Genomic DNA, 14,220 nt, shown 5'->3' on the forward strand with positions numbered 1-14,220 from the left:
ATGACGTGCATCCTTGTCCTTCACAGGAGGGTAAAGACAAATGTATGTATGAAGAGGGACAACAAAAAGGGAAATATTAACATGGATTTATACTTGAGTTCAATAAATATTTTGTTTTGAACAATATCAATGTCCCTAGGGTTACTAGATTATATATATTTCAATGGCATGTGGAAAACAGTATCAATATCCCTTCAAAACATGTTGAGTTGACCTTTCATATCGAGGATGCAACATGTGTGACACACACAATAACATCTGTAGTCAACACACTGAGGGTCACGCAAAGTGTAGGATTGTTGTCATGAATTTGTCATCATGTGACTAACACTAAACAATAAAACGTTTACTTCTGCGTGGCAACAAACAATGTTGTCTCTTAAATATCATCCATTCTTATGATTCCTATTCTTATGATTCACAAATGAAGATGATGTTTAACACACAAATGATGCTACTTTATCCCAGATCAATTGAAGCAACAACAAACTATTTTAACACAACAGATACAAGACTTCATCAACAAGTCCTCCTTTTGTACATGAAATGTATTTTTGAACAAGTCATGTTATGAGATCAGATATAACTTGGTTGGTTTAGAATGATATCATTTATTTGATATACTGCCTTCATATTAAAATCCCTCGTCATGACTTCCGGGACTGAGCCATTAATACATTTCAATTAAAACGACTAAATCCATTTGTTCCCGGGTTAAATTTAGAAATTCTACAAATAGTTCCAATGATCGATCATATTTTCAGGCGCGTTTTTTCGGTCTCAATACATGTGAAACAGCGCCATCATGTGGCAGATATAAAGCGTTGTTATGTCGTGCAACAATTATTTAAATTAAATAATAGAGAAATAAACACGCCTTCATTGTAATTCAATAGAATTACTTTAGAGTAATATGTTTAAAAGCGTCTTGACTCCTCAGTAAAAGAAAAATCTGACTTCTCTCCTGGAGTGACAATATAAGAGACACTTTTCTGTTTAGCAACATATTTCAATATAAATCTAATACAAACCTTAGTTTAAAGAAACTGACTGTAAAGAGAATGTAATTATGTGTTCCTCATGAGGTCAGAGTAAAGATAACAATTTAATTTTTGTATTAATTATTAACTTTAAATGTAATTTTGTGAACTTTTTCCTTCTTTTACTTTGTGAATATTTATTCCCCCTCAAAATAATTAAACTGAATATTGACATGCTTCAAATTGGTATTTTATACCATTTTAAATGAATGGTTTATAAATATTCTATTAGGCAATTTAGGTTTACCATTTGTTTGTGATTTTGGCTTTTGGCTTGAAAGACCCTCACAACAGTCACTGTATTTAGAGTGCCCCCCCCCCCCCTCCCCCGAGGAAAATTGATTTTCCAAACCCCCTGCTCCAGAGTGTGGTATCTTGTGTGTCCCCTGGTGGACTTTAGAACTTTGAGTAAATACAAACCTGCCAATTTTAATAAAAGTTGCTTTAATAAAAAATAAAAAAAAAACTCAACTTTATTTTAATTTAATAATATTAGTTAAATAGTATATATGTTAACTTCTAAGCAATTGATAAAAATAAAAAAAAAATACAATATTACAGGGGGCACACTGGCCATCTTTCATGTAACAAACAACAAATCAATATAACCTTAAGTGAACACAATTAAAAAAACTTAAAAAAAAAAAGTTGTTTGAATTAAAAAAGAGTTCAGTGTTATATTAATATATTACTATGATCCAGCCTTACACCCCAGCTCGGGCTTTGAGGTCTGTGGATCAGAATCTACTTATGGTTCCACGCACACGGCTCAGGACCAGAGGAGAGAAATCTTTTCAGGCTGTTGCTCCTAAGCTTTGGAACGATCTTCCTCTCTCTCTGTGTTTGATGATCTACTGACTCCTTCAAGAAACATCTGAAGATCTTTTTATTTGTTCAGGCTTTTCCTTGATTTTCTGGAACTCCTGTTGTATTATCAGTTTTATCTTGACCTTTAAAGTATACTTTTTTGATTGTTTAAGTGCTTTGTGACCCCTGGTCTGGAAAAGCGCTATACAAATAAAAATTACTTACATCTAGGGGATAATATGATACACTTTTGTGCACATTTAACTTTAAATCAATTTATGTTTATTTATCGAAGATTTTTTTTTTTAAAACCTTGGCTTTGTACAGGGAAAATCAAGACCAATTAAAACCTAATTTTGATTAAAATAACATTTAATTTGCAGTCTTTTTATTGAAATTGTAGATGGATAAAGCTATTTATCAAAATATTACAGTGCGAGTGTGGTGGCATTTTTCTTTTCTCCTAAAATGTGACCTCAGACCAACTACCATGTAAGAAACAACATATGATTTTCTGCTAGAGGTGGATGACTCGGCAGAAACACCAAAGCATGGATGCGTTGACAGCAGAGCATTTTATTCATCAGAGAGAACAAAACCAGACCAAGTTCGTCAGTAGTGAGTCGTGACGTGAAAGTTTAACAAAAGATCCTCTAAACCTCAGCCTAGACCACAAGTGCTTTTTTTTGATTGAACACCGAATCCTTTCATACGCCGGCATCATTTAAGAAGTGACCATCTTCATCTTTTAAACCAGGAGGACATCAGGGGGACCATCTCCGGACTAGGACTCTCCCTTCATGACCGACACCAGGTCTCCGCTTTCCTTCAGCTCCTTCACAATGTCCAAGCCTCCGACCAGCTCCCCCTTCACGTACAGCTGCGGGTAGGTGGGCCAGTTGGAGTAAGTCTTGAGACCCTGTCGCACCTCCTCGTCCTGCAGGATGTCGAAGGTCTCGAAGTCCACGTCGGCGCCGCCCAGGATCTCCAGGATCTGCCTGCTGAAGCCGCACTTGGGCCCCTCTTTGTCGCCCTTCATGAAGAGCATCACAGGGCTGCGGTTGACCAGGGTCTTGAGGCGGTGCTCCAGGGTGACGGCTTTCGGGCAGGTGCTCTGGAGGTCCCCGGACTCGGCCATCTCCTTCACGATGTCCAGTCCCCCCAGGAGCTCCCCGTTGACGTACAGCTGCGGGTAGGTGGGCCAGTTGGAGTAGGTCTTCAGCGCCTGTCGCACCTCCTCGTCGGAGAGGATGTCGAAGCTGCTGAACTGGATGCTGTTCTCCTTCAGGAGGCCCACGATCTGCCGGCTGAAGCCGCACCTGGGCTCCTGGGCCGAGCCCTTCATGAAGAGCATGCAGGGCGCCGCGTTCACCAGCTTCTTCAGCCGCTGGTTGATGTCAACATCTCCTCCACTGGGACCTCCACTCACCGCGTGTTTCTTCACCTTCTTGGTGAGCTCCGGGGCGTGCGCGCCGTCCAGCCGGTCCACCTGCTCGCCTCCTTTAAAGAGGACGAACGTGGGGACGCTGGCGATCTCGTACTTCTCGGACACCTCCGGAACCGCCTCGGCTTCCAGCTTCACGAACGTGGTGTTGGCGTGTTCTTTGGCCAGCACCGCCATGACCTCGTTCATCTGGCCGCACTGGGGAGCCCAGTCCGCCTGGAAGTGAACCACGGCGAGACATTTTCCGGCTTTGGCGAGGAAGTCCTCGAACTCCTTCTGGGTTTTCGCCTCGACGAGGTTCGCCATCTTTGTTTTCTGCGTCACATCCTTCTCTTGCTCTACGGCGCTTTACCGGTCGATTACAAACGGCTGCGAGCTGCACGTCGCCCCCTGCTGTCAGTATCTTGAACTACTCTCTCATGTGAGACTTTTCTCGATTAAGAGTAAAATAACAAAAAAAATACTAAATATCAATCTTAATATATTTACTGTCATAAGTACATGTTTTATTTAATTTTTGATTTAGCGGATAATTCTTGTTCTTGTAAGTCTTTAGATGACCTGTAGGAGGCAGTGACGTGCTTTCGTCCCTAACCGCTCTTCTTCGTTTACTAAGTGTTTACTGCATGGTTGCAGCGACGTTAGCAAAATAAGTATCATGGTTTCAGTGTTACGTCTTAATTACGAGGAATTATGTAACTTTAAAACAACGATAATGTGTTTTTTTGTAGTCGCTGTCGGTTTCTACCTGTGAGCCGCTCGGTTACTTTGTAAATAGAAGACAGAAGTTAGCCGCGTTAGCATTTACATTATAACGCTGTGACTGCGCTTTGGATATTGGTGAGTATGTATTGAGCTACGATGTTTTCAGTTTAACTTCTTTAATCACAAAGCTAGAAGAATACTCAACACAATAGTAGGAACGAGTAGAAGATGTTATGATAAATATAAATACATATCCCTGCTGTTGCTGAAGGAAGTCAGAACTGTTCATAACGCCTTGTGAAAAGGTTGGTTTGGTGTTGTGTTCTTGGAAAACTGTTTTTCACCAACATTGCAAAGAATACGAGCTTATTTATGTCCTAATTTACCACATTCATAAACGTCATCAGTTCTCTTCCTCTACTCTTGTTACCTAGGGCCACCAGCTTAATAACAAGTTAATATGTTACAAAGCCATTATATTGCTCTGCACTTCTTAAGGAAATCTGCAGATTTTTCTCTTTTATCTTTCCTTTTAATTTACACATTACTGGATGACTGGTTTTGTTGATACACTTCTCTCAACCTAGTTCGATGATCATCTTCTGTACAGGCATCATGGCTAATCTAGATCAGTGGGTGAGTGACCGTCTCCACGACATTCTGGGGATGAGTGACTCTCACGTCTCTCAGTTCATGATCGGAATGGCCCGGAAAGCAGGGAGCACTGAGGATTTCGTGGATCGTCTTCAAAAAACCGGAGTGATAGACATAGACGAGAATGTGACTGTCTTTGCGGGGGAGCTTTTCAACAAGGTGTGTTTGTAAGAGTCACATAAGGAGAACACTTTTTCTCCTGATTTGAACAGTAAAACTAACATTTGTCATGGTTTACAGATTCCTCGTAAACAGGTGGTTGAGAAACCTGCCCGTGCTTTGGAACGACAAGCCATTGAGATGGACCGGAAGAACCGCTTGTATACACTGTTGGATGACAGTGACAGTGAGGATGAAACTTTGAAGGAGAGACAGAAAGGCAAGAGGAAAGAGAAGGACAAAAGAAACAAGAGGAAGCACATTCGACAGAAGAAAGGGAGCGAGTCTTCAAGTGAAGAAGATGTGCCTAAGAAGTAAACAGATTTTACTTTTTGGGATTTTCATGTTATGTTATTGGAAATTATTAAGTGTAATTTCTCCTTTCTTGACTCAGGGGTAGCGCAAATGACAGAGACGATGTGAAAAAAGAAGAGGAGGAAGAAGAGTGGGAGAAGGAAGAGCGAGAGCGACTCCTAGATATAGAAGAAAGAGATAAGTTTGCTGAGCGGGTGAAGCTAAAAGACAAGGACAAAACTCGCAACATAGCAGAAAGGACTGACAAAAAGGTGAGAAGTTTTGGAACAAAACTTTTGATTTAATACGATTTATCTAAAAACGTATCATTCTTCTGTTCTACAGGCTTATGAAGAAGCTCAGAAGAGACTCAAGTTGGCTGAGGATGATCAGAAAAACATGGTGGGTTCCTTGTTATGCCCGGACATAATCAAAACACATTTATCACAGACATGTTTTTAACTTTTACACTTGTCTCTTAATAGTTGCCAGAACTGAGGAAACGTTCCCGCTGGGATTATTTAAAGAAAAGAGAGGAAGAAAAACTCGAAGACCTTGAGGCAGAAATCGTCGATGAGGAATATCTTTTCTCGTCGGACAACCTCACTGCTAGAGAAAGGAAGGAGTTGGAATACAAACGGACTCTCCGTGACCTGGCCAAGGACTACAAGAAAGCTGGTGCCAAGGAGCACGAGGAGAGAAAAAACAGATATTATATGCCTGAAGAAAGACGAAGCAAGGCAAGATGATTATGTTTTACTATTGATTTGCAGCATTTATGTCCCTTTTTTAGAGGGAACTATTAATAAATTGTTGAAGAAAGTGTTTGAATCTTAAAGTTTGTCTTTGTTTCTGAGTAGGAGGTTCCTCAAAAGGATCTGGAACTCGAGGAAGCCCCCATGGAGCTGGGAGGAGAGCAGGGTCGGTGGGAAGAAGAGCGGCTGAAGACTGCATCGCTTAGCTTCGGTGCTAAGAAGGAGCGAGAACAAGGGATGAAGCACGAACAGGAGAAGTACCAGCTGATCCTGGAGGAGGACGAGATGATTAACTTCGTCACCACCGCCATCACCATGAAGGGAACAATAACAGAGAAGGTAGGTGTTGCCGGTCAAATACCAGGATGTAATTGGTACATCATTGGAAGTTTCTTAATCTCTTCAATATCGTGTTTGTTAGGATGATGATGAGCCAGAATTGTCTCAGGCTGAGATGAAGAAGCAGTCCATGCAGGAGGTGCGCCAGAGCCTCCCCATCTTTCCCTTCAGGGGAGACCTTCTGGCTGCCATCCAGGAGCACCAAATCCTGGTGATTGAGGGAGAGACCGGGTCCGGAAAGACCACTCAGATCCCACAGTATCTAATAGAAAATGTAAGTTATGAACATGGAATAAAGCAACTATTCTTGTATCTAATACAGTATTAAGCATATATTTGTAGATTGTTTTACAGTTCCCTGTTTTTTTAAAATGGCAACAAAGGTCTCAGTGAAATACAGCTTTATCCATTTACAATTTCAATAAAAAGACTGCAAATTAAATGTTATTTTAATCAAAATTAGCTTTTAATTGGTCCTGATTTTCCCTGTACAAAGCAGAGTGTTTTTTAAATCTTTTCATTACATTTTAAGTGACTAAAATAGATTCTGTAGCTCCTTCTAGAATCTCCACCAATTATGGCATCAGAAATATGAATTTGTTAAACATGAATGAATCAAATGTGGATTTAATATATTTTGAATCACTGCACTTGCTATTCATTTAAGGGATATACAAACGGAGGAATGAAGATCGGATGCACGCAGCCGCGTAGAGTGGCGGCGATGTCTGTGGCGGCCAGAGTAGCCGAAGAGATGAGCGTGAAGCTCGGAAACGAGGTAAGCGGTTTCCATTTTAACCTGTCGCGAATCAGCGTTCACTCGACGGCTTCTTTCAGGTGGGCTACAACATTCGTTTCGAGGACTGCACATCGGAAAGGACCGTCCTCAAGTATATGACTGACGGAATGCTGCTGCGCGAGTTTCTCACGGAGCCTGATCTTGCCAGTTACAGGTGAGAAGCACAAGTTAAAAACTAAATATTGATTCACCCATGAACTCTTCCACATGTGTTTTTAAAAAAACAAACTATAATTGTTTCAAACTATTAATGAAAGCACATGTTAATTTTCTGTTGGCACTGATCTTCCCTCCCCAGCGTGGTTATGATCGACGAGGCCCACGAGCGGACCCTCCACACAGACATTCTCTTCGGCCTGATGAAGGACATCGCCCGGTTCAGACCTGACCTGAAGGTTCTGGTGGCCAGTGCTACTCTTGACACGGAGCGCTTTTCTTGTTTTTTCGACGACGCGCCAGTCTTCAGGATCCCTGGAAGAAGATTCCCTGTTGATATCTTCTACACCAAAGTGAGTAAGATTATGGTTATCATGGAGTCGCATTTATATGGAAGTATATCAGTGCCATCAGAATATTGAATGGTTGAATGTAACATTTCAGATGTTAAATTATTATTATTATTATTTTTTATTATTATTTAATGGATAATTGAATAGTTTTTATGAAACATTGGAATTATTTTTAATTGTACAATTAAATGTAATAATATATATACTTTTAGGTTATGTGTTTTTGTTGAATAAAAAAAATGGCAACCAAATATATAACCATGTTAAATATGACATTTTCCATGTTTTTTTGTTGAATTAGTAAAAAAAAAAAAAAAAAATCAAACTTTAAATATTGTAACAATTGAGTTGAATTATTAAAATAAATTATAAATACTTAAAAGGCAACTTGTATGTCTATTTAAGTGGGTCTTGGAGAGATGTTGGACCTCTATTGTATCATCAATATGTGTCTCTTTGTACAAAACACTCTTTTCAATTATTTACATTAGAAACTGTGCTTAAGCCCCGCCCTCTAAAATCGCTTGTTCTTTTTCATGAGCTAAAATCTGGTGATTGGTCATCAATCCCAGAAGTCTGTAGTTATCTGTTACCCAATCATGTTTTGTGGTGAAGGCTCCCGAGGCAGACTATCTGGAGGCGTGTGTGGTGTCGGTGCTGCAGATCCACGTAACTCAGGCCACTGGAGACATTTTGGTTTTCCTGACAGGACAGGTACGTTTTGACAGACTTCTCAGGTTTGTATTAGAAACTAATGAAGATGTTTTGCAGGAGGAGATTGAAGCGTGTTGCGAGCTGCTCCAGGAGAGGTGCAGGCGCCTCGGGTCGAAGATAGCAGAGCTGTTGATCCTGCCCATCTACGCCAACCTGCCGTCAGACATGCAGGCGAAGATCTTCAACCCGACACCACCAGGAGCACGAAAGGTAACATGATGCCTTATGTTGTTGGTTATGTTTTTGTTTAAGGATACTATTAAATTACTTGACCTTCCCGCAAAAATACTGCTACTATTAGTGTTCAGGCTTTCACAGTAGATGTGGCTAAAAAGTGACTTCCAACAATCTCATGAGGAGTAAAAATCCTAATCAAAGTCTAAATCACGGGGCAAACTAATTAAATGCTCGTACTCCTCTAATATATTAGTATTATTGCGATATTGTGTTGTAATTCTTGGATGCTGAATCTAGGATAACGATCTGTGTTTGTCCTATATTGACTGACACACTGCCTTATATAAACATCCACTTTTATTTTTATCAAATACATTTTTCATGTTTCCTTATAATTGCTTGACATCAGAAATCTCTGTGGATTATTTTATATTACCCGGCTGTGTATTTGAATCATGTGATACGATACGTATTATGATACAGGACCGAAGTATGTATTTGTAGTACTGTAAGCTGCTGGAGTCGACTGTATCCTCTCGTCCTCAGTCATCACTGGGATTTTTTGCTGAGGGGGGCTTAATGACCACTTCATTTAATGGCCGGAAGTTTAATAGCAGTTTTATTTGATTGCATATACATTTTATTGAAATATACACCATTAAATAACTATAATATATATGTATGCATGTGTGTGTATATATATATATATATATATATATATATATATATATATATAATCTAGGCAAAATATAAGGCAAAGATGATACAATACCAATTATATCCATACAGTATTGTTATAAAGAATATTGCGATATTGGAGTGTTTTGATATTTCCTCACATGCCTATAATCTTTAACACCTGCATCTTTATAGGTCACTATATTAATGTGAAAATGTATCCGTATTGACTGAAATTTTCAATTTTTTTTGGCGCACATTGGCCGGTCAGATCTTGAGTTTGACATTTGTGACCAATGACATGACAAAAAAAAAAACAAGATGTTCACGATGTAGACAAGAAACGTTATTAAAAAAAATCACACATGCCTTGATTTTTTGCACTACCTTTTCTTGTGCTAAGTAAGCAGATTTAATCGATTGATTATTTCCAGGTGGTGGTGGCGACCAACATCGCTGAAACGTCTCTGACCATAGATGGCATCATCTACGTTATTGACCCTGGATTCTGCAAGCAAAAGAGCTACAACGCTCGCACAGGCATGGAATCCCTGATCGTCACTCCGTGCTCAAGGGTAACTGATCTTTCTTTCTTCTACATAGTCGTAAAGGCATCAAATGTATCGGTTTTTAAATTGAATTGGATGGTTTTGTTTGTTAAATCTGGTTGTGAACTCCACAGGCATCAGCCAATCAAAGAGCAGGACGCGCCGGCAGAGTGGCTGCTGGGAAATGTTTCCGCCTCTACACAGCTTGGGCCTTCAAGCATGAGATGGAAGAAACCACAGTGCCCGAGATTCAAAGGACCAACTTAGGAAATGTGGTGCTGCTGCTTAAGAGCTTAGGTGAGGAGACGAGTGAAGTTAACTAGGTTAACAAAGAATGAAGACATTTTCTAATTCATTTTTATTAACAACAATACATTTTTTGCCTCTTTTGTTTATTCAGGCATCAATGATCTCGTGCACTTCGACTTCATGGACCCGCCTCCTCACGAGACTCTGGTGTTGGCACTAGAGCAGCTTTATGCCCTCGGAGCTCTTAACCACCTCGGTGAGCTCACAAAGGTAACAAGAGTTTTTTTTTGTGTTTATACATTTTATTTGCTTAAATTCTTTTCGACGAATCAGCAGTTACTAAGAACCACATTCACAAAGGATAAATTATTGTGTAACAAAATTACTGTTAGTCTGAAAGTATGTATTTGTTTTACTTTAGCTATTGTTACAGGGGGGGGGTTATCTTTCTACACAACCTGTTTAAATAAACATGTATTTTTAAAAACGCTACACATGAAAGCAATATATCACATGTCTTTTGTGTACATGTTTCCTTTCTCAGCTTGGTAGAAGAATGGCTGAACTCCCTGTGGATCCAATGTTGAGCAAAATGATCCTGGCTTCAGAGCAGTACGTATTATTTGTCTTTTTTTTCTTCTTTACGTTTTCAAAGAGACACTAGTAATACATGTAGTATATATATTTATCTGCACTTATTTTACACACACTCGGGTGGAATGAATCAAATAATAAAAATAAAGAAATTTAATTAATAATTAAACTCAGTGTATCTACTGTGTTCTGATGTTCTTACTTTGACACAAGACATACAGTGAAGCAATAACAAGATGTTCTTTTTTAATTAACATTTACTACTATTTCCTTTTTCTCTCTTTGCCTTCTTCATTCCAGGTACAAGTGTTCCGAGGAAGTGCTTTCAATAGCTGCCATGCTCTCGGTGAACAACTCCATTTTCTACCGACCAAAAGACAAAGTGGTTCATGCCGACAACGCCAGGATGAACTTCGTCGTGCCGGGAGGCGATCACATGGTGCTGCTCAACGTCTACACGCAGGTACACGGAAGTCTTTCGTCTAGACAAGTAGTTTGTAGTTTTTCTGTCAAGCAAAATTGTGATTCTTTTTTTTTTTTTTTTCCTTTTTCAGTGGCTTGAAAGCGGCTTCTCGACTCAGTGGTGTTATGAGAATTTCATCCAGTTCCGCTCCATGAGGAGAGCGCGGGATGTCAGGGACCAGCTGGAGGGGCTGATGGATCGCATTGAAGTGGAAGTGGTCAGCTGCGTCGGAGACAACGTGCCCATTCGTAAGGTCTGTGCGAGTATTTGTAGAAAACCTGTAACTAGAAGAGGAAAGTTAATTTATATTAAGCATTCAAAACATATTTTTAAATGGAAAACAAATACATTGTTTGTTTGTAAGGCTCCTCCTACATCACTGATCTGATCCAGCCTTACACCCCAGCTCGGGCTCTGAGGTCTGTGGATCAGAATCTACTTATGGTTCCTCGCACACGGTTCAGGACCAGAGGAGAGAAATCTTTTCAGGCTGTTGCTCCTAAGCTTTGGAACGATCTTCCTCTCTCTTTGCGCTTAATGGATCTACTGACTCCTTTAAGAAACATCTTAAGACGTTTCTATTTGTTCAGGCTTTTCCTTGATTTTCTGGAACTCCTGTTGTGTTCTCAGTTTTATCTTGATCTTTAAAGTATATACTTTATTGAATATTGTTTTGATTGTTTAAGCGCTTTGTGACCCTGGTCTAGAAAAGCGCTATACAAATAAGAATTACTTACTTACTTACATTATATTTTTCCATTTTATGAAACGCATTCAGTTGAAATGCTCTCGTTTGTCAACAGTCGGTGACCGCAGGGTATTTCTATCACACGGCACGACTGAGTAAAGGCGGATACAAGACCGTGAAGCAGCAGCAGACGGTCTACGTTCACCCCAACAGCTCTTTGTTCGAGGAACTGCCTCGCTGGCTCATCTACCACGAGCTGGTCTTCACGACCAAAGAGTTCATGAGACAGGTTCGCAGCTACAGTTATGTTTTTTTAATAATAAATCAGAAAACGAGTTATACATTTTTTTTTTTACTCTCAGGTGATTGAGATCGAGAGCGGTTGGCTGCTGGAAGTGGCTCCTCACTACTACAAGAGTAAAGAGTTGGAGGACAGTAGCAGCAAGAAGATGCCACGCATGCAGGGGAAGACCAAGGAGGAGCTTCATTGAGGTGGAACTGATGGTGGACAGTTTAAAAGCCAGACTCTCTGGCTGTAGAAGATGTACAAACACCAGTACGACGCTGATGAATTCACATGACGGCTCAGAGACTCTCGGATTAATCTCTCAGCGAGCTTTGACTCGTGCACTCTTGATAAATAGATTGTTTGTTTTGCTAAGACTTCTGTGAGGTTTGTGTTTTCTAAGGTGCCCTGGATGTTTGTCACTGGCCTGTACACTTTCAACTTTTGTAAATGGATTCCTGCTCATGTACAAATGCTGTCCATGTTTTCTAAAGCAATAAATTACTTAGCATTTGTTTATAATGTGTTTTTTTCTGCTCTTTGTGTTTAAACATTTGAATTACTTTAATATGTCATATTATACAGTTACTCCTTAGACCACTAAACTTGGATTTTTGGATTTTAGTGATTCTTTTTACCATCGTTTCAATAGTAAAAAAAAGTATACATTAGCATTTAGACGGGATGGTTTGTGGGGTGTTGGATAACATTAAAAATAAAAGGTTAATTCCTTAAGGAAATGGAAGAAAATACCAATTTACTTAGAACAAGGATTACTAAAGTTTATTTTGCATCCATATTAAATACAAGTTAGGAAATAAAGAAGTGGTGAGCAATTAAATTTAACTCACTGGCTGTAGTTTAAACAGTGGTTAAATAAAATCATGATTAATATGCTAAAATTAATGTTTTATTTTGATATATTTTTGTATATCTTAAACTATTTATCCCAAAAAAAATACTTAAATATTTTTCAATGAACAAAAAAAATAGCCTATAGTCACATTATGAACTAGAAAAGAATAAATAACATGAATGCGACATAAATAGTTTGCTCATGATCTTTGACCTCAAGAGGGCCTCATAAATACAGTCGAAGGGCCGCATGTTGTCCCACGGGCTGCACTTTGACCGGCTCTGAAATAAAGCATGAGGAGTGCGAGTGACAGAAGTAAAGTTGCAGTTGCAGAGCCAGGTGGAGGAGACGTCTTTTGGTCCTCTTGGTAACCCAGAAGATGAAGATGCGCTGCTGAACTAGCTGAGCCGCTCCAGGATGTCTTCAACTCAAGTCTACAGCTGGGGAAAGTACCAACTCTGTGGAAGAATTCCTGTATCGTTCCAGTCCCGGAAAAGATCCGACGGAGGGAGCTGAACGATTACAGACCGGTGGCACTGACTTCGCAGCTGATGAAGACACTGGAGCGGCTGGTCCTCAAACATCTCAGGCCACAAGTTCAGCAGTTGGTGTAGAAGATGCCATCCTTCACCTCCTGCATCGGACCTACTCTCACCTTGATAAAGGAAGCGGTTCAGTGAGGATCCTGTTCCTGGACTTTTCTAGTGCCTTCAACACCACCCAGCCCACTCTGCTCCAGGACAAACTGACACAGATGCATGTGGACCCTGGTCTGGTCTCCTGGGTTACGGATTATCTTACTGATCGACCACAGTATGTCAGCTGAAGGACATCACGTCTGACACTGTGGTGTGCAGTACAGGAGCACCTCAGGGGACAGTACTGGCCCCTCTCCTCTTCCCCATCTACACTTCAGACTTCTGCTACAACTCAGAGCTGAGTCTCGTCCAGAAGTATGCTGACGACACTGCCATTGTTGGATGCATCAGAGACAACAGCGAGGACGAGTAAAGGAGTGTGATACGTGACTTTGTGGACTGGAGTGAGAAGAACTACTTGCAGCTGAATATATATAAGAAAGTTCAGAGTAGACTGTACTTTCTGAGGAGGCTCCGATCATTTAACATCGGCAGGAAGCTCCTCTGCATGTTCTACCAGTCTGTGGTGCTCAGTGTTCTATGCTGTGGTGTGTTGGGGTGGGAATGTGTCCAAGAGGAGTGTCAACAGGTTGATCAGAAGGTCTGGCTCTGTGGTTGAAGCTGGACTCACTGGTGACCGTTGCTGAGAGGAGATCTCTGGACAAACTACTGTCCATCATGGATGATGACAGTCATCCTCTGAACACTGTCATCAGTGAACAGAGAAGCAGATGAAGCACGAATGCTCCTCCCATGATGCAACACTAATAGACTCAGGGACTCATTCATTCCTCGTGCTGTTAGATTGTACAATTCTGAGTTTG

The 14,220-nt window shown here is 40.3% G+C and overlaps 2 protein-coding genes across 2 annotated transcripts; one reads left to right on the plus strand and one right to left on the minus strand.

Annotated features, from left to right (window-relative positions):
* Window positions 1–2,403: 2,403 nt before the first annotated feature.
* Window positions 2,404–3,618, minus strand: glrx3 (glutaredoxin 3). Its single transcript, XM_087778961.1, has one exon. The coding sequence runs from the start codon at window positions 3,595–3,597 to the stop codon at window positions 2,632–2,634; it is 966 nt and encodes a 321-aa protein (XP_087635087.1). The 5' UTR covers window positions 3,598–3,618; the 3' UTR covers window positions 2,404–2,631.
* A 290-nt stretch (window positions 3,619–3,908) lies between these two features.
* dhx16 (DEAH (Asp-Glu-Ala-His) box polypeptide 16) lies at window positions 3,909–12,416 on the plus strand. Its single transcript, XM_087812335.1, has 21 exons — window positions 3,909–4,131; window positions 4,607–4,809; window positions 4,891–5,123; window positions 5,204–5,375; window positions 5,449–5,505; window positions 5,589–5,843; window positions 5,964–6,197; window positions 6,280–6,471; window positions 6,865–6,975; window positions 7,035–7,150; window positions 7,295–7,505; window positions 8,121–8,219; window positions 8,277–8,429; window positions 9,509–9,649; window positions 9,757–9,919; window positions 10,023–10,141; window positions 10,416–10,483; window positions 10,766–10,928; window positions 11,020–11,181; window positions 11,732–11,905; window positions 11,979–12,416. Exons 2-21 carry the CDS (start codon window positions 4,612–4,614, stop codon window positions 12,105–12,107), a joined length of 3,150 nt encoding a protein of 1,049 aa, XP_087668461.1. The 5' UTR covers window positions 3,909–4,131; window positions 4,607–4,611; the 3' UTR covers window positions 12,108–12,416.
* Window positions 12,417–14,220: the final 1,804 nt, after the last annotated feature.

The sequence above is a fragment of the Callionymus lyra genome, chromosome 17, assembly GCF_982586985.1.
Source record: "Callionymus lyra chromosome 17, fCalLyr1.hap1.1, whole genome shotgun sequence".
NCBI lineage: Eukaryota > Metazoa > Chordata > Actinopteri > Syngnathiformes > Callionymidae > Callionymus > Callionymus lyra.

Bases quoted from the DNA above. Each gene is read 5' to 3' on its own strand.
- glrx3 (XM_087778961.1), bottom strand. From the start codon at position 3,597: ATGGCGAACCTCGTCGAGGCGAAAACCCAGAAGGAGTTCGAGGACTTC.
- dhx16 (XM_087812335.1), top strand. From the start codon at position 4,612: ATGGCTAATCTAGATCAGTGGGTGAGTGACCGTCTCCACGACATTCTG. The intron at 7,506-8,120 runs GTGAGTAAGATT...TTTGTGGTGAAG, and splicing joins TTGATATCTTCTACACCAAA to GCTCCCGAGGCAGACTATCT. The intron at 9,920-10,022 runs GTGAGGAGACGA...TTGTTTATTCAG, and splicing joins GCTGCTGCTTAAGAGCTTAG to GCATCAATGATCTCGTGCAC.